This window comes from Sphaeramia orbicularis, chromosome 9, assembly GCF_902148855.1.
Source record: "Sphaeramia orbicularis chromosome 9, fSphaOr1.1, whole genome shotgun sequence".
Classification (NCBI taxonomy): domain Eukaryota; kingdom Metazoa; phylum Chordata; class Actinopteri; order Kurtiformes; family Apogonidae; genus Sphaeramia; species Sphaeramia orbicularis.
The window spans coordinates 45,303,599-45,323,921 of NC_043965.1; the positions used below are offsets into that span (position 1 = coordinate 45,303,599).

Below are 20,323 nucleotides of genomic sequence, written 5' to 3' on the forward strand. Positions count from 1 at the left end.
AGCAGGGGATGCTGGGAAGTGGGCTGGGTTCGGGTGGGGAGGGGTCGGGGACTGGAAACAGAAACTAGTTGTCTAGTTTTGGCCTTTCCAAACACTATTTTTCATCAACATAACCGTGGAGACCTTACTATATCCACTGGGAATCAATTGAATTGGCCTTTTTCTGTGCTGATAACACATAACATTCTCTTGTTCCACATATACGAACTGGATTCACATTTTGCATAAAGTAAAGAAAGAAACCACCGCATTTCATTATATACTGAATAACAGGTCCTGCCTCAGATTCATAGAAGAAACAAAACAAATGGAAAGACTTCTTTTTTTCTGTGCTCTTTCGCTTTTTTTTTTTGCTTTTTTTTTTTTTTTTTAAACACAATACTGCGGTTGCGATGCCTTCAGGAGCTCACATTATGAATGGAAACGTTGGCATCCACATGGACACGGGATGTAGAGGGTAAAATACTATTCAAATTTCTTTTTTTTTTTTTTCTTTTTTTATTCCCATCTCTGTCACTTCAGATGTTGGCTAGCATTGTGGGGGAGACGAAGGAACCGGGGTAGGGGAGGAGAAAAGGGGAGGGGTAAAGTGACTCTGAGACGAGTTAGGTCGCACAAAGACAGACAAATGGCGAGTTAGATGGACATGTCTGACATCTGAGCAGTGCCATCTGAGGAATATCCCTTTAGAAATGTTTCAATCAGATGTATACATGTACACGTACCAGGAATAGGATTTTTGTGATCAGTTTTAGCAAAGAAACCCCCTTGTTCTATAAACAGCCTGTCCTTTTCTGCGAAACCCCCACAACTACACGTGGCTTGGATGTGAAATATAGCAGGACTGTGTTAATGACTGTACACATCGTAACGCCCAAGCTGCACACGCGCCTCCCCACAAACAAATGCTGCAACACAAAAAAACAAAAGTACTTAGTCATAGCCAGGTTTTTGCTTTCTTTGGTGTGTGGAAAGAATCTTGTAAGTCCAGTTTGTAACATGCAATTTCCGCACAGGCAGCATTTCCACGACGATTCACGGAGGAAAGGGGAGGCTGGTCGAATGAGATGGGGAGGGAAGCTGTGTTGGTGTTTTTTTTTCCGCGTAGGCAGCAGGGCGCTTGGCAGTGGCTTTGGTCGCTGCAGGGTGGGTGGGTGTGGGATCTGAGGTGGTTTTATGGGGAGTCCAGACGGAGTAGTAGCAGTGTGGTGGTTGTTGTTGTTGTAGTTGTTGTCGGTGCTTTATGATCGTTTCCTCCTTCCCTCCAAGTTTCTGAAGTTGGATGGCCTAATCTTCATTTCTGCGAACTCGATCGAGTGCTCGTGGCCCTTCCAGTGGAACCAGTTCACGCCCTGAAGCGGAAAGTAGACAGATGGTGTTAGAGAGTTAAACCCATGTAACCAGACCAACCAGTCTTTCCTCAGGTCTCTGTCATGACTCAAAGGATCAATGAACAAGACCCAAGGCGTTGCTCAACAGCAAGTCCGCCGAAGGTTGAACTGTCGAGGGATTTTTAGAATTATTTAGTTCAGCTTTCATTCTATTCTATTCTATTCTATTCTATTCTATTCTATTCTATTCTATTCTATTCTATTCTATTCTATTCTATCATGTTGTATTCTATCCCATCATGTTCTATTCTATTCTATTCTATTCTATTCTATTCTATTCTATTCTATTCTATTCTATTCTATTCTATTCTATCCCATCATGTTCTATTCTATTCTATTCTATTCTATTCTATTCTATTCTATTCTATTCTATCATATTCTATCATATTCTATTCTATTCTATTCTATTCTATTCTATTCTATTCTATTCTATTCCATCATGTTCTATTCTATTCTATTCTATTCTATTCTATTCTATTCTATTCTATTCTATTCTATTCTATTCTATTCTATTCTATTCTATCCCATCATATTCTATTCTATTCTATTCTATTCTATTCTATTCTATTCTATTTACCTTATTGAACTGACACCTGAGTACATTTTTTGTTCTTTTCTTTACAAGTACTGTGAATATTAACCCTTTCATGCATGAATTATGAGAACCTTAGTCAAGATTTTTTCCCCGAGTGTTTTTATTCCTCTTTAGGCATGAAAAAAATAATGCGATTGTAATTTTTTAAATGAACCTATTTTTCATGGAGTTACAAAAATGTCGACTCAGCTGGACACCATGTGTTTAAGTTTTGAAGCAAAGAAACATGTATTTAAAATCCATCATCAGAAAGTGATATACTGTATGAAAACTATGAAATAAAAACATTTTTCTTGCAGCTAATCTGTTTTCTCACATTTTAACATACTCTAATACTAGTTATCACTCACTTCATGGAGATAATATGCAAAAAAACAAAACAAAACAAAACAAAAACAATTATTTGTGTAAGAAAACTGTTAATTGCAGTCTAATAACAATTAGCAACTGATTTACCCTCAAACATGTTAACGGGTCAAAACACAGTAATGTCCCGTCAGAGAACGAACTTTAATTGACTGCCATTCCAACGTTTATTTCAATATAAAGTAGCTCCTTGTTTTGGATAATCCCTTATGGTCCAACTAAAGCGAACATTAATTTAAAAGTAAAAATCTGGGTCATTTAGCAACACTAATCTGTCAAATTGTCTCTAAAATGTCCCGTCAGAGAGATTTTGAATACTGTCTTTTGACCTTATTGCACATTAGGTTTATCAAGAACAGCAAAGTTACAGTAATAGTATGGTACTATCATATTTATTGATCATTGTATTTGGAGTAAATATTTGGGGTGGATATGTATATTATAGTTTATATTGAAAACAGTTGATTATTGCAAATCTGGTTGTGTATGAGGTGACTAAAAAAAGTGTATATGAATGGTTTTTATGGATGTTTTGTGTTATTGTAAAAAATATACAGAGGAAAATGTGTGTTAACAAAGCAAAGGAGGCAGATCTAGTTTGATTATTAGTTTGTAAAAAGGGGGTGGGAGTCAATAAGTTATACTTTTTCCCACTCCTTTTCGAGCACAAAATTTATTTATTTATTTATTTGTTTTGACCATGTTGTATGATTCTTTGTTATCTGATGATTCTATGTGCTCAAAATAAACTACTACTACTACTACTACTACTAATTGCAGTGTATGGGATGATGCAAAAGCGTCCACTGTGCTGGCTGATATGCAAATAAAACAACAAAACCCATGAATATACAAGAGAACAGCTGGAGAATAGCTGTCCACTGTAGTGACCAGTATGCATGAAAGGGTTAAACATGTTTGAAATTTAAAAAAAACAAACAAAACATCTAACTTGACCTCATTGCATATTGTTGTTTAGGAGAATATTTGCAATGTGACTTACTAAGGTTTGTGACTGTTGATTATTTAACTGCCATTAGTGAACGACAAACAAAAGCAGATCGACCATTAACCCGTCCACATTTACACCTGCGCTGACCCTCATCCTTAGATCATTATTGGAGACACTGACAATGCTACAGAAGCCACAGATTCTACTTCTGCGTGCGTCTCCTTTGTTTCATGTGTGGTATTGTCTTTTTTTATTTCCTCCTTTAGCCTGAGTAGCTTCTGGTAAAGATCTTGATCTTCCTTTATGAACAGGTTTAGTCACTCTTCTATACTCCTCATTCAACATGTCCACTAACTCCTCTAGTTCCACTGCAGAAACTTCCTCCTTCTGCTGCCACTCCTTGCTGTTTCACCATCAAAACCACATTCAGGAAACCTACCCTTGTGTTTATTATTGTAGTAACATGCTGTGCCTGTATTGTGGGTTTCTCATGCTCTCATCAGGCATGTCTTTAAAATCTGGCTCTGCATTCATTTGTGTACAGATAAACAGCACATGACTGAAATAAACAGACTGCTTCTGCGATCATAATTTTGTGAATAGTTGGGCTGCAAGGTTATTATTGTTAACAAAAACTAACGAAATGATGAAAACTAGAATTGTAAAAACATTTTCATAAACTGAAATTAATAAAAATTATAATTAAAAGAAAAAACAGTAACACTTTACTTGAAGGTCTAGTTTATAATGCATTAAGCGCACATTCATAAGACATTATAATGCATTTATAATACATTATAAAAGTCATTACAACAGTTTATGATCATGCACAACAAGTTATACCAAGGTTATTAAAGTATTATAAGTGTAGGCATAATGTATTATAAATTCAGCTTTCATAATGTTTTATACCTCCATACCAAAGCAGTGTGAAGAAATTAATTTTTTTAGGTGGAGAACTTTTGTTAGGTTTTTTCACTGGTCCCTATACCCATCTATTTTAGGGATTTCACATTTATTAAAAAAAAAGTATGTGTTTGAATTAACAAAGATTTAGAGCTGCCTCATTATTTTTGATTTATGTATAAAGCAACATGTAACACTTCTATTTACTGTCTGTGTTCTTTTAATGTTTTCTTTTTGCAAAATAAAGAGTTATTAAGAACACTTTAATGTATAATTTTTGACTTACGCTTTACTTAGAGCCAGCAGATACTGCTTGTAAGTCATCATACTTGTGTTATATCATACAATTGATAATGTGTTACGTAACCCAGGACTTGAGATTCTTCCTACAAACACTGTTGTCACTTTGGTATGGATGTACAAAACATTATGAAAGCTGAATTTATAATACATTATGCCTACACTTATAATACTTTATTAACCTTGGTATAAGTTGTTTTACATGATCATAAACTGTTGTAATGACTTTTATAATGCATTATAAATGCATTACAATGTCTTATGTATGTGCGCTTAATGCATTATAAACTAGACCTTCAAGTAGAGTGTTACCGAAAAAACAATAACTAACTGAAACTGTATTGTGTGTTTATAAAACTAACTAAAACGGATAAAAATGTTGGATAAATTTCCTTTGTTTTCGTCTTTGTCAATGTCGGATTGATATAAAATCGATTTATTTCCCTCAAGCAATTTTAGCTGCTGGCACCATATGATATTTAACAGTCCGTCACTTCTCAACACTTGTCGTTTAGTCATCTTCTGGTCCCCACTCTACCTGGAAACATGGAGACTGAAGTTGGGAGAAAGCAGCAGAGTCCTGTCTGGGATTTATGTGAATACGACAGCAAGGAAGATAAAAGATATAAAGAAACTAAAACTAAACTAAAACTAAGCATTTAGAAAATAGCGAAAACTAATAAAAACCAGCAAACCTGCTCTAAAAACTAATTTAAACTAACTGAATTAGAGAAAAAAAAGTCAAAACTAAATAAAACTAAACTATAATGAAGAATCCAAAACTATTATAACCTTGTTGGGCTGTGGTGCTTTTTCTGGATTACACCCTTGTGAATTAGAAGTGGTGTAGGAAAAATTGGCCCTTAAATTAATATTTTACTGAGATGTAGTGGAGTAAAAGCAAAAAACCTTAAATATAATGCAAAAGCTCTGGTCTAAGCACTTCAAATTTGGACTAAAATGCAGTACTTGAGCAAAAATTCTTTGTTACATTCTTTGTTACCATTGCTTTAAACCTGGCTTGTGGGCCAAAACCGGCCCATGGGATGAATTTGTGAAATACAAAAATTACATTGAAGATATTAACAATCAAGGATGTTAAAATCACTAATACCTATAATAATACATCGTTTCATGATTCCGTAGTGGTACATCCACTACTGGTGCTTTTATATATCACTGATAAATCATTCCTGTTTCTTGACTTTTTATTATTGCTTAATTTATCCTTACACTACTTATTGCAATACTGTTTGGGCGGCAACCTGTCCCACTTATCTCAATAAGATTCGCCTAATTCAAAAGAAATTTTTAAGAATGATCAGCTTTTCAAACAGACTCGACTCATCTGCTCCTCTTTTCAAAAAATTCAAACTTCTCTCAGTTTTTGATGTGAACGTTTACCAGACCTGTGTCTTCATGTACAAATATGTTCACTGAACTCATATTCTTCCTTAAGTTTTCCAGAACTTCTTTATGTTGTCTTCTGTTATTCACAATTATCCTACAAGATATTCAAGCAAATTGTATCTTCCGTACTGCCGAACTTCTGTCTGTCAGTATTCTCTAAAATATCGTGGACCAAATCTGTGGAATAATCTACAACCTGAACTTCAATCAACATCTACTTTATCATTATTTAAAAAGCATCTGAAAAGGACTTTAATTCATGAAAAAATGTAAGGCTGTGTATCATTTGATTTGTATTTGATGATTTATAGTGTGATTTGCATTTTTGTTGTTTTTACTTTAGGTTATTATTTCAGTTATATTGCATTTATTTATTTATTTTTAATTTTTTTCTTTTTTCTCCTGTGTATTGTTTATTTCCAGGGAGGTATTCAGGGAAGCCTTTTTTGGCTTCTAACCTCTCCTGCACAATGATTTGAATGTTTGAGTGTTTGAATGTTGTTGTTTTTCTTTTTTCTTGCTGTTTTACAATGTGCAAATAAACAAATATTTCTGGACATTTGTTCTGGTTGTTGGTGGTTGTACCAGCACCAGCTGATCTACTATTGACAGTTCTGGTTCAGTTATCTGTGCATCAATTGCATTCATGTGTCTCCCCCTTCTCCCCCTCTCCTGTCTCTCTCTCTTTCTCTCCTAATATAGATGGTGCAGATGTGGGTTGGTGTACAGATGAATACATGATTTGGTAAGAATGTATATGGGTATGTGGCTGCATGTATAAAAGTATGTGTAATAGGGTGGTCCAAAAAATTTTTTTTCAGATTCTCTGGATTAGAACCCTGCATTTGGTTCCATATCTGGCCAAATTACTTTGGTCCAAATTTTATGCAAATTAATTAATATTTAGAGGTTGCACAAGACACGTGAAGATTGCTCTATACACTATAATATAACTAGCCAAATGAATAAGGCATATTAGAATAATTTGTAATTTTATTCTCAAAATCAAACTGCAACTCACATAAAAATGTTACTTAGAAAGTCCAGCAACCACTGTTGCTTTATTGAAATTACAAAAAATGTTCCTGTGCTCTTTGACAACTTGGAGCCAGTACTGTTTGTGATCTTCATTTATTGTTCGGCTACAGTTGAAGTCTTGAATAAGCTCCACCCCTCTTTCAGCAACATCATTGACAACTTTTCTGGAATGCACAATTTGATCAGCCTTCTGAAAGTCTGCATCATCAGCCCAGTCTTCTGGAGGAATTCTGAAGAATGTTTGTGGCAGATCCAAAGTTTCAAAGAAACACATGGTGCTGGTGGGGACAAAATCACTGACCTGCTTCCCTTCATAATCTGCTTGATTCAGGGCATCCCAATGCTTTAGTGGAACCGAAAGAACCTTCATTTTCCATCATGTTGTGAACCATCAGCTGCTTCTGCTCTTGTGTCACACTGGAGTTCAACCAGTTCTTCACTCCAGTACCACAGATGTCGGCCCAAAACTGTTAAGGCTGCTTTCTTGACAACTGACTTTTCATACTGTGACAGCTTTTTAAGGAATGCCAAATCCTTTGCCGGGGCTTTCGCTGGTGATGGAGCTTCAAACCATGCTCTGATGTAGAGGCTTTGTGCAACCTCTAAAACATCTGCTTTTTCTTCCAAATTTTTTCCTAAATCATCTTTTGAATGCCAAAACCTAATGCAGGGTTCTAATTGAGGTTATCTGAAACTTTATTTTTTACCATGATTGTTGGACCATCCTAATGTGTAAGAGCCATACTGATATTACTTACAATGGTTTAGTATTGTTCCTTTAAAAATGTTGAACTGCTCCTTTTAATCACACTGCTGATGACATCACTGTTACTTAGCTCTTAGACCAAGTTAAGCAGCCTAAGGAGCAGGACAGTTTTTTGACCGATACGCCTAGTTCAGCCAAGAGTGAATCTTGTAACTTTGTTTTTTGCTGTTTTCGGTAAAGTTCTTTTTTGAACAGAGTTACTGCCTCAGAAGATTCTTTTCGAGTCACATTTACTGCTAAGAAGACTGCTTAATAGTAGTGGTACTGTGGAGTTCTGGGTGGACGAAAGATAGTCGCTACAGTATGTATGTATGTATGTATGTATGTATGTATGTATGTATGTATGTATGGGTGTATGTATGTATGTATGGGTGTACATCAGGGGAGTCAAACTCATTTTAGTTCAGGGGCCACATCCAGCCTAATATCATATAAAGTGGGCCAGACCAGTAAAATAATATAAATAATAGGATAAGAACTTTTGAGTGAAAAAAGTAAATTCCATAATGAAAATGTTTACATCTACGAATTGTACTTGAACATAACATGAACAAATATGAACAACCTGAAAATTCTTCAGTAAAATAAGTGCAATGTTAACAATATTACACCTTAGTTTATCATTTATACACGTGAATCACAACTTAGAGATCATAGTGGATCTACAAATACACAAAACATTAAATAACAGGGAGAATATTATTAAAATTCCACATACTTCTCTTAAGACATTTCAGATATTCACATTTTTTGTTAAAGGCTAGACTGTAAATGTACACATTTTTGTGAAATTTTACTTTTTTTACACTAAAACAAAGAGACAAATTTACAGTTCTCATTATTTATAGGTTATTATGATAGTATTTTACTGGTCTGATCCACTTTAGACTGAAATGACCTAAAATGATTTTAACATCCTTGATTGTTAATATCTTCAATGTAAGTTTTGCATTTTACAAATTCATCCCAGGGGCTGGGTTGAACCCTTTGGCGGGCCGGATTTGGCCCCCGGGCCGCATGTTTGACACTGTGGTGTACATGTATATAGATAATCACAATCTTATATTGGACTGAACTGGAAACAGGGGTAAAACTAGACAAGCAATGGCTTCTTCCTACTCCCTTTCAGGCCCAACATTTGTTCCATTTTCATTTTTTTCCCCCCTATGTTTTGTATTATGTTTGTGTCTAAAATAAACAAAAGTATAAAAAAAAGTGCAATTTTAACAATATTCTGCCTGTTACTAAATGTTTTGTGTATTTGTAAACCCACTGTAATCTGTTTGTTGTAAATAATAAGATGAGGCATAATATTGTTTAACCCTTTCATGCATAGTGGTCACTCCAGTGGACAGTTGTTCTCCAGCTGTTCTTTTGTATATTCATGGGTTTTGTTTTAGTTCCATAACAGCCAACACAGTGGACACTTATGCACCATCCCATAATACACTGCAATTCATACCATTACTGTAACTTTGCTGTTCTTTATAAACCTGATCTGCACTAACATGTTTGAGTGTAAATCAGTTGCTTATTATTGTTATTAGACTATATATATATATATATATATATATATATATATATATATATATATATATATATATATTTTTTTTTTTTTTTTTTTTAAACAAAATGTTTTTTTTTTGCATATTATCTCCATGAAGTGAGTAATAACTACTATTAGATTATGCTAAAATGTGAGAAAACATCAGATTAACAGCATTAAAATAGTTTTTATTTCATAGTTGTTACATAACATATCAGTAAATATATATTTCTTTGCTTCAAAAATTAAACGCATGGTGTCCAGATGAGTGGACATTTTTGTAACTCCATAAAAAATATGTTCATTAAAAAAAAAAAATTTCAATCACATTGTTTTTTTCATGCCTAAAGAGGAATAAAAACAGTCAGGAAAAAAAATCTTGACTAAGGTTCTCATAATTCATGCATCAAAGGGTTAATTTGCACTGATTTTTCTTTAGGTTGTTTGTGTTTGTTCATGTCATTCACATTTTTTGGAAGGATATTGTAAATGTAAATATCATTTTACTTTTTTATTTTACTTTTATGCGGCCCCTGAACTAAAATTAATCTGACACCCCTGCTTTAAACCATAACTTGTCAATTTTTGTATGAATAAATAATGTCTGATTAATCCAGTTTGAGCCATAGAGACATATAAAGGGGTCTAGAAACACTCTGAAAGACACACAATGTCATGTCGGCTATTGGACTTTGTCTGTCTTGTCTGTTTTGTTTGTCATTTCCTGTTTTATTTTGTTAAGTTTCCCTCATGTGTCTTGTCTGTTGTCTTTACTTCCTCTCCCTGATCGTGTTCACCTTTTCCCTGATTACCTGACTCCTCCCTGATTATCTCCACCTGTGTCCAATTGGCTTCCCGCCCTCCTGTGTATTTAAACCCTCAGTCTTCCCCTGTTTGTTTGCCAGTTTGTGCTCTACAACTCGTTTGTGTTCACTAACCAGCGTTTCTTGGATCCTGTTCGTTTGTCTGCCGTGTTCTGTGTTGTACCTTGTTCTCTGTGAAAGTGTTTAATAAAAACACTAAACCTTATTTACTTGTGGTCTTGCTTTTGGGTTCAGCCTTTGTACTTAGCCTTTCACACACAATAATAGCCCTTTGAAAATTCTGTGATAAACTGCAGTGACCTCCCCTCTTCTATAAACCTCACAGTATGTTTCCAGCTCTACTGTACCTTGCTGTGACTGTTGTCTCCGTATCGGCCCATGAGGTTGACACGGTGGCAGTTTTTGTACCAGAAGGCTCCCTTATAAGACAGGGCACAGTTGGTGACGGCGATGTCATTGTCGTGGTCGTAGGTGGAGAAGGGGCGCCCGTGATGGTACGTCATGGAGTCACCTGCACAAAACATACAATGAAAGAGACAGTCAGGTCAATGAGATGAGGAATATTTACATCTACACCTGGACCCAGTGGCCTTCAGGCTGTAAGAAGACTAGCACCGCCTTTAACCCTTTAACCTCTGACATGTCTGTGGTGAGCTTTATGAATGTATGATTTATTTTAAATATTAAGAAAAATTCAACCGTTTGCTCAGTAAGAAAAAATTCATAACGTGCTGACAGGACAGAATGGTGCCACTCTGTCCACACCTGTGTTTACTGGGTGAAAAAGGACAGACTGCTAACGTATCAAACAGGATATTTTCTGTTGGGCTCTCAGTGGCAGTTAGGATTATTCTTAAACACTGGAAAACCCCTAAAGCCCCACACTTTAAAGAATGGGTAAACATGATGATAAAGACTGCTTCATATGAATGCGTGCTTTATAAGTTTAACAGTAGGGATGGGACCACAGCACCAGTTTGGGAACCATTCTGCTCTTACATGACTATGACTGACAGTCAGCAGGATAGCAGCTGAACTACTTCCCTCCAGGTATTAATTTATTTATTTATTTATCTATTTTATGTATTTATTTTTTTCTTTTTTAGAACTTCCATGCTTTGTAGCATTTTTGATATGTTTCATTTATGTATAAAAGCCCTGTTTGTTAACATTCAACCACATTGTATGATTGTCATGTACCAAGTGAAAACTCCAATAAAAACATTAATTACAAAAAACAAACAAAAAAAAACATGCTGACAGGATAGATCTTGTCCTTTCCATAGACATCTGAGCATGCTCAGTGCACCACCCGCAAACTGTGTAAATTAGGGGGGGGACACAGAGCAGGGAGTGAAACCTGCACAGTATAAAAATAGACATTTTTTTTTACACTGTTTTCCTTGTCGTTTTTTGCTTTTAATGTTGTTTGCAGTGTTGTAGTGTTTTTCCCTTATTTTTCATTTACTGTGTTTTTAATTTTTTATTTATTTATTTATTTTTCACTGTGAAAGTGACTCAATTTATTCTGACACTAACTGTTTGGACAAAGGTCCACATAATAATAATAATTATTTTTTTTTAATTCAAATTTTTATTCAGAACAGTCTCAACATATTACACTGGACATCACTGGAACAAAGTACACTGTTCTCATTTTTTATTTTTTTTGAAAAAGAAAAAAAAAAGGATGTCAATATTGCTCACTGAAAGGAAAAAAAAAGTAATTTGTGAATCTTTGTTACATGAATGTTGGCATTTTGTTTCTGTTTTTACATTTTAACTTATTTTATTCATTTATTTTTATTTGATTTTAATGTTTTTTTATTGCTTTTATTAATTTGTATTGTGCTTTTAATCACTGGTCCACAGTGGTTGTTTTAAAGTGCTTTATAAATAAAGTTGGATTGGATTGAATTGGATGAATAATGTCATATAAACATAGACTTTGCAGTGTGAAACATAACACAAGAGTGATTTGTGAAGATCAATGCTTTTCATGGTCATCCTACTTTTTAGAACAATAACATGAATAGTATTAAAGATTATATATGCAAACAAACATATTTACATTTACACACTCGTGTAGTTTTTACCAAGTTTTGATCATGTAACTGCTTTTTGGAGTTCAACCAGGTGCCAAAAAGCAGCTGGACTGATTTAGAAAAAAAAAAGCCCCAAAACAAAAACTACTGGGACAAAATTCAGGTCTTTGTTGTTCACTGTGTTTCAGTTCACAGTTCGTGTTCAACATCCTAAATCTTTTATTGATGTACATTCTGAGTGCCTTATTTAGTAAAAACCTGTCAAACTTCAATTCCTCTCTTTGTCTTTTTCTGTTATTCCACCTGTTTTGACCCTAAAACCCACAGTAAAACAAAACCACTGCAGAAAAGGAACACAATCACATACTCACAACAGCTTTTCTGAACCTGAAACACACGACAATTCACAACAGCACGTTTACCTGACTGTGTGTCTCAGGGGTTAAAGGTTAAGGTCTTAACTTTTAACTGCAGAAGTTTACCTGCAGTTCCAGAGTATCCACCGACGTGGACTTTGTAGCGGGTCCGAGGTTCAGAGACGGAGAACTTGTCGTACTGAGCGTAGGCTGTTTCTCCCTTATCTCTGAGGTCCACTCTCAGCTCGTACTGACCTCCAGATGTGATCTTATGCAGGTTGGACAGACCTGAACAAGAAATGACATTTTCAGCCTGTAGATCACTGGACTGAGATTTCACACAGTAATAACCCCTTAATGCCTAAATTAATTTACAATTATAATTATAGAAAAAAATGTATATATTTGTGTTGTTGCTGTGACGCAGATCCTAAAATTAGGTGAGATTTGAATATAGGACCTACAATAAATATGATGCAAATCAGACATGAGGCATAATCAGGGGTGTCGCTACCAATTGTGGGGCCCATGAAAGCTAAACGTTGTGGGCCCTTTCATAAAATTCATTATCTTGTGTCGGTGTGGTCCATACATGCGCTAGTGTGAAAACGAAACTGAAACTTAACATACTTTCAACATCCGATTTCCGACTTCTATGCCTCTCTTATACAGTGGATCTTAAAGGACATTTTCACAACTTCCAGCCTGTATCCACTGGACCCCCTCCTCTGTTCTATGGGCCCCCCACAAACATTGGGCCTCATGAATTTGTCATGCCCCCCCCCGCCCTTGTCAGTGCTCCAGGGCTTAATTGTCAAAATAGTAAGTAAAGTAATTTTCCAATGTCAGGTACAGTTGCGTGAAAACTTATTAGACCACCAAAAGTCATCAGAAATAATGGTTATGCAATCAAGTACTAACTTCTGTGTGTATCATGTGACTAAAACAGACAGAAAAGAAAACATGGAATGTCTAAAAGCATTGTTTTTGTCAGTACAATGCCATAGATACTGATGTAAGAACTGAAGTGATTTTGGTATTATAAAAAAAAACAAATATGGAAAATGGTTAGATATCAACTCTGAAATTAAACTACTATGAGCTATGTTTGTTGTTATCATTATATTTGTCCAAACAAACCTTTAGTTGTACCAGGCATTAAAATGAACAAGAAATTGAAGAAAACAAGGGTGGCATGCTTCTTGTGTTAGCTAAAAAAATTACCGAGCCAGAATTCATCGTTCATGTCACCAAATCCGGCGGTGTAGTTCTTCCAGTTACGGAAAAACTCCAGTTTACCGCTCTGACGTCTGAGGAAAACCTGCAAATAAAAAAAGAACAAAACACAACTGAGAACGTAGAGAAATCTGAAGGTGTACCTGGGGTTCTCACTGTGACTGACGTCTTCTACATGACATATATAAAAAAAAGTTGTTTATTAAATCAGGATTGTTTAAGTTTACAGAGTTAGCTGAATTAAGGACTTTTGGAATTAAGGACTTTTGCTGCAAATTGTCAGAGATTATTTGTTTTAGTATCACAGGATGAAAAATATAAAAGTAGGTTTAATTTTAAACAGCAAAGAGTTCAGACTAATGTGAAGCAAATGTGTATTTCGGTTGTGGGTGTCAGAATGTGGAATTCTTTAGCAATGGAAAAGAAGAGCTGTACAAATATTTTTCAGTTTTATGAGGTTATATAAGGAGATAAAAGAGAAGCTTTATATAAATATGTAACAAAATAATTTTACTTTTAGATTTTGGATTTGTTTTATTTCCACTGATGATTTTCACCATGATGCTTTGTTTTATTCACTTAAGTCTTTTATTCCTGACATAGTATTTTATTTTTTATTGAACTGTCTTCTCTCTGTAGCACTTTGAGATTCTGCTGAATGAAAAGTGCTTTATAAATGCAATTCATTATTATTATTATTATTATTATTATTATTATTATTATTATTATTATTGATTATCATGTAAACTGTTTACTGTAATAGCTGTGACGGCAACTTATCTTATATAAGCAGATGTTTTAAGAAAGGGGCTGGTATTACAAGTTTTCTTCATCCTGCTCCTTTCCAGTCATTTGCATTGGAATGAATAAATAAATGAGATGAAATGAGTGTTGAGTCGCTGCTTACAATCCATCCGCCTCCATCTGTGCTCATGTCACAGTAGACCTGGACCGGCTGGTTCTCATCTCCACCCAGGTAGATGGTGTACAGGCCTGAGGTGCTGTCCCCGTTCAGCAGAGCCTGGGAACAGTCCCTGGGGTGTCGGTACAGGACGCCAGCTACACAAAACCAGGAGGACACAGCTGAATACTCACCAAAATGATAGGAAATAAGGAGGATTTGTAACAGAGCCCTGCACAAGCAGCCAATTACACATCTGTAGGAACACAGACTTACTGCTAAACTCCAGTTTATAGCTCAGATCTGACTGCTGTGCCTGGTTGTTCATGTTATTTTTGTAAAATTTGGCATTTCCTTCAGTAAAAGTACAACTGAACACTGTGGAAATGCTCCACTACAAGTAAAAGCTGTACATTCAAAACCTGTTAAGATCAAATAAGTAATTACTATCACTATTATTGTCTAGTAAAGTAGTCCTCATCAGTGTTTTACTATTATATGACATGTTTTAGATTCATTACCCTGCCCGAGGAGGCAAGGGGTTTTAGTTTTGGTTTGTTTTGTTTTGTTTGTTTGTTAATGCTCTAGCAGCAAAACTACTGATTGAATTCATTCATTGCCAGTGACCCAGAACTGATCTCATTACATTTTGAGAACAGTAGGTCAAAGTTAAACTTTTTAATTAATTTTTTAAACCCCCCCCCCCCCATTTACTTACAATGGGCGAAAATTCAAATGTCTGTAGCAGCAAAAGTATTGGTTGAATTCATACCAATTTGGATTTATAAATTGCCAGTGACCCAGAAAAGATGTCTTTACATTTTGGGAAAAGTAGGTCAAAGTTTCAATTTTTCAGGAATTTTTAAAATCTTTTTTCTTCTCCTGTTTACTCATAATGGGCGAAATTTCACATGTCTATAAAAACGTCACTTTTGTTTCAATTTACTTCAAACTTGTCACATATATAGAGGCAACTGATATGCTGACATCAGCACATGCATAGACATGCACTGCAAAAATCTCTTTTCTAGTCAAAATATCTCATTACACTTACAATAAGACATAATCACCTAAAGAGTAACTTTTCAGTGAGATATAAGAACTTATTTTTAGACAATAGATCTGGAAAATCTTACGGCAAGAAATCTTACCAAGATAATTTTCACTTGTTCCATTGGCACTTTTTTTTTTTTTTGCTTGAATTAAGCAAAAAAAAAATAAATTAAATAAATCTTGAATTAACATAATAATAATAAAATTAAGTTACTCTTTAGGTGATTATGTCTTATTTTAAGTGTGATGAGATACTTTGACTAGAAATGTGAAAAAATACACTTGGTGTAAATATACTTAAAATAAGACATAATCACCTAAAGATGAGATATAAGTACTTATTTTTAGACAACAGATCTTATGTTGGGATAAAGTATTGACTATGTTGTAACCAGGGATTCATGAATCAAGCACATCATTGCCATGAATACAGGTTTCTGAAAATGTAGAATGTGCTTTGTCTATGCTACAGAACAAATTCTTAATAGAGAAAGAATTAGATAAAATTAGACCAAGATAATTTTCACTTGTTCCATTGGCAGATTTTTTTTGCTTGAATTAAGCAAAAAAAAAAAAAAAAAAAAATCTTGAATTAAGTTAAAATTAACATAATAATAATAAAATTAATTAAGTTACTCTTCAGGTGATTATGTCTTATTTGAAGTGTGATGAGATACTTTGACTAGAAACGAGAAAAATACACTTGGAAAGACTTGGATTTTTGCCAGTGAGATGACATCAGCTGGATCAATGCCAAAATAAGCTACAATATGTGTGAGGGGGTGGGGTTTGTTGTGCCTGGCACCACTTGTTTTACCGACACTCATGTAAATATTACATTTGAAGGACTTTATAGGATGTAAGAGACTCCCCCCAGTTCAGAGTTGTAACAGATTTCCATTTAAAGCTACATAAAAGATGCATGATTTCAGATATGACGGTGAAAAAGATCAGATCTGTATCAGCTTCAGGACCACATATAGAAGTGGCCCACATCTGAGAGGAAAAGACCAGATTTCATGTCATTTTTGCTGTTCACTGTCAGAAAGAATATAACTGTAAAAGACTGTATTTTACTGCATTGACCTGCAGTGTAAACGTAGCCTTAGCTAACAGTCAAACTACAGGAAAATGGCAGATCTGTTTTTTTCATGACAGTGTGAACAGCAAAAATCACATAGTATTGAACCTGTATCCTGATCTGGTCCACTTTATACCTGGTCCTACATCAGACACAGATCTGATCTTTTTCAGCATGACTTTACTTTGAACAATGAGACCAGAAATCATGTGACTTTTATGTCTCTCTAAATTGAGATTTGTCGTAACTCAGCACTTTTGGGAACCTCTTAAAAACTATAAAGTCGTAAAAATGACCAAACATCAAACATCTACAACAGTAAAATGCAATATACACATTATTGCAGCAGTAAAACCCATTGAAAGACATCATAAATAATAGTAAAACACTGACAGGGACCATTGTATAGTTAAGTTACTTACTTAGTAACGTTAGAAATGCATGATTTTTACTTGTAGCAGTGTATATTTGGAGTGTGATACTACCTTTACTGAAGGAAACGATGTGAACACCAAGGTTATAATAGTTTTGGATTTTTTATTATAGTTTAGTTTTATGTAGTTTTGACTTTTTTTCTCTAATTCAGTTAGTTTTAATTAATTTTTAAAGCAGGTTTGCTAGTTTTTATTAGTTTTCATTTTTTTTGTAAATGCTTAGTTTTAGTTTAGTTTTAGTATTAATTTTAGTTTTGTTGTATCTTTTCTCTTCTTCTCTGTCGTATTCAAATAAATCCTAGACAGGACTCTGCTGCTTTCTCTCAACTTTAGTCTCCATGTTTCCAGGTAGAGTGGGGACCAGAAGACGACTGGAAACCATAAGTGACGAGAAGTGACGGATCGTGAAGTGTCGTATGGTGCCGCTAGCTAAAACTGCTAGAGCGAAATAAATCGCTTTCGTATTAATCCAATGTTGACAAAAACAAAGGGAATTTTATCCATAATTTTTATACGTTTTAGTTACTTTTGTAAGCACACAATACAGTTTCAGTTAGTTATCGTTTTTTTTCTTTTAATTATAGTTTTTATTTATTTCAGTTAGTGAAAATGTTTTTCAATTCCAGTTTTCATCATTTCGTTAGTTTTCGTTAATGATAATAACCTTGGTGAACACTACTGTTTTTTTTGCATGTACCTCATTTGGCTGCATGGAGAAAAAGCAAAAAGCATCAGATGTGAATAGTAGACCTGAAATGTGCACACACTAGTGATGTGATGTTCACGAATGAATCGAATCTTTTGAACGGCTCTTTGAAATGAGCGATGGGAACTGAGTCTTTGTAAAGAGCCGTTCATTTTTTTTTTTTTTTTTTTTTTAAGGAGCGAGTGTCCGATTGCCTGTCAGTTTAGCATCACTGAAACCCTCTTTGTTTTCAATTGTTTTCTTTTAGCTAAGATTGTTTCTTTTGTTTGGTTGTAGCAACATCCAGTGCATACATCTGTAGGCCAAAGTGTGCACTTTTTTTTTTCTATTTCTCCTTACGGCATTCCTTTTCTTATTACCACATTTTATTTCTACTTTGAAGAACAACCGTTTGACGATATTTGTGCATTGTGCAGCTTTCTAGTATTTACATATATTTTTGTTCATGTTGTTGTATTTGTTACAGACAATGTAACTCCAGCATTTGCCTAATGTCACCTCTCATGTCATGTATTTAGCCCACACATTTTAACTAACTGTTCTTTTTCATGGTAAGATAATATTTACTGCCACGCCAATTAAACACCTTTAAAATGTAATGTCAGTCATCACATGTAGCCTATTTAGTCATTAAAACATTGGTGTTTCAAAATAATGCAAAAAACCTAAAAGAGCCAGTCTTTTGAACAGCTCATTTCAGTGAACGGCTCCTGATTGAACGACTCCTTTCAAAGAGCCAAAAGTCCCATCACTTGCGCGCACACAGTCGTCCACACACTTCATGTGTCACATATACTGTGGTCTCACTGGTGGTGAAGACGGTAGAGATGACTCTGCTTCTCTTGGGGCCGGCGATGGCCTGTAGTTTGACTGAATACACAGTGGAGGCGCTGAGCTGAGCCATGTTGTAGGACACGGCGGTGGGACTGAGGACCACCTCCTGGAGGACGCACACACACGGACACACTTTAGTTATGCGTGCACTGACTGGTCTGAGCTGGGTTTGTGCTGTGAGCTCACCCGGATGGCGCCATCTGATTCAGATTCAAAGCTGAGGATGTATCCGGTGATGTCGGCGCGGGGAGGCTTCCAGGTCAGCATGGCGTTCTCCGTCTGGATGTTACTGGCTGCCAGATCCTGAGGGGCGTCCACATCTAAACACACAACAGCCATCCAATCAGGATAACTCTTTTTGTAATTTTAATAATATTACACCTCAGTTTGTCATTTATACATGTGCATCACAACGTACAGATCATAGTGGATCTACAAATACACAAAACATTTGATAATAGGCAGAATATTGTTAAAATACTATATACTTCTCTTAAGACATTACAGGTTGTTCATATTTTTTGTGAAAAGCTAGTGTATAAATGCATACATGTTTGTGTAATTTTACTTTTTTGACACTAAAACAAGAAAAAATTAGCTTTTTTTTTTTCATTATTTATAGCTTATTATGATAGTATTTTACTGGTCTGACCTACTTTAGACTGAACATCCTTGACTGTTAATATCTTCAGTGTAATTTTTACATTTCACAAATTCATCCCAGGGGTCAGATTGCACCCTTTGGCGGGCCGGATTTGGCCCCCGGGCCACATGTTTGACACCTGTGCTCTATGCATATTCCTCTAGCCGTTTCCGCGTTTCAGCTGTTTCCGCATTGTGTTTGTTTCATCCATATAATATCATATGGTCACACTGCCGCTGTCAGGCAGTGGCGCGAGCCTTCGTTTCCCACAATGCACGTCCCGACAAAATTCCGTAGATGCCCGAGTTACCTCCCGGCTCCGTTTGTAAACACATAGTTTGTTTATGGTGGATGACACTAAGAAATTTTTCACCGTAATGCAAGAGATTCAGGTGAGTAATCACAGACAGACTGACAGATTCATGATACTGAGGATATGACTGAGGTTTGACAGATTTGATGAAAAAATGGTCATGAAAGTCTCCCGCACCTTTAATACAGTCTGAGTCTGAACTGACAATAACATTTTTGGAATCTTTAATAATTCCAATTTCAGACAGAGGTTAAAGGTCAGCTTTGCGTTCAGTGCCTTGTGTTGAATACTCACCGGTGGTAAACTCTGTGGTTGTAGCTGCGCTCTTGGCCAGATCCCTCACGGCGTAGACCTTCACGGTGTAATGTGTCGCCGGTGTCAGGGAGCTCATCTCAAACTCCACCACATTTCCTGATACACGTTCCATCACTGGAGCCACTGGACGACACAGAAGAGGTTTTATTACAGGGTCACCTACAGTAACGTGTCAGACAACTTTTACTTAATTAAACAGTGACTATATTTGTATTAGTGAATAAAATAAGGGTTGCGCTCATCTATAGCTTCTAGAAAACAGTCCAGTCACATGTAAAAGATATCTGAGGCCCTGACAATGACAGATCCAAA

The 20,323-nt window shown here is 35.4% G+C and overlaps 1 protein-coding gene across 4 annotated transcripts in view; it reads right to left on the bottom strand.

The window, feature by feature from the left end:
- Positions 1-303: 303 nt before the first annotated feature.
- Positions 304-20,323, bottom strand: part of tncb (tenascin Cb) — a 188,957-nt gene continuing 168,937 nt past the window's right edge. For all 4 annotated transcript variants that reach the window (XM_030143575.1, XM_030143574.1, XM_030143576.1 and 1 more), the window contains 8 exons: positions 19,991-20,134; positions 18,927-19,060; positions 18,714-18,846; positions 14,639-14,790; positions 13,720-13,816; positions 12,622-12,783; positions 10,442-10,605; positions 304-1,352 (listed from right to left, as the gene is read on the bottom strand). In XM_030143575.1, coding sequence (XP_029999435.1) covers positions 1,242-1,352; positions 10,442-10,605; positions 12,622-12,783; positions 13,720-13,816; positions 14,639-14,790; positions 18,714-18,846; positions 18,927-19,060; positions 19,991-20,134 — 1,097 coding nt within the window. In that variant the 3' untranslated portion in view covers positions 304-1,241. The remainder of the gene's footprint in view (positions 1,353-10,441; positions 10,606-12,621; positions 12,784-13,719; positions 13,817-14,638; positions 14,791-18,713; positions 18,847-18,926; positions 19,061-19,990; positions 20,135-20,323) is intronic.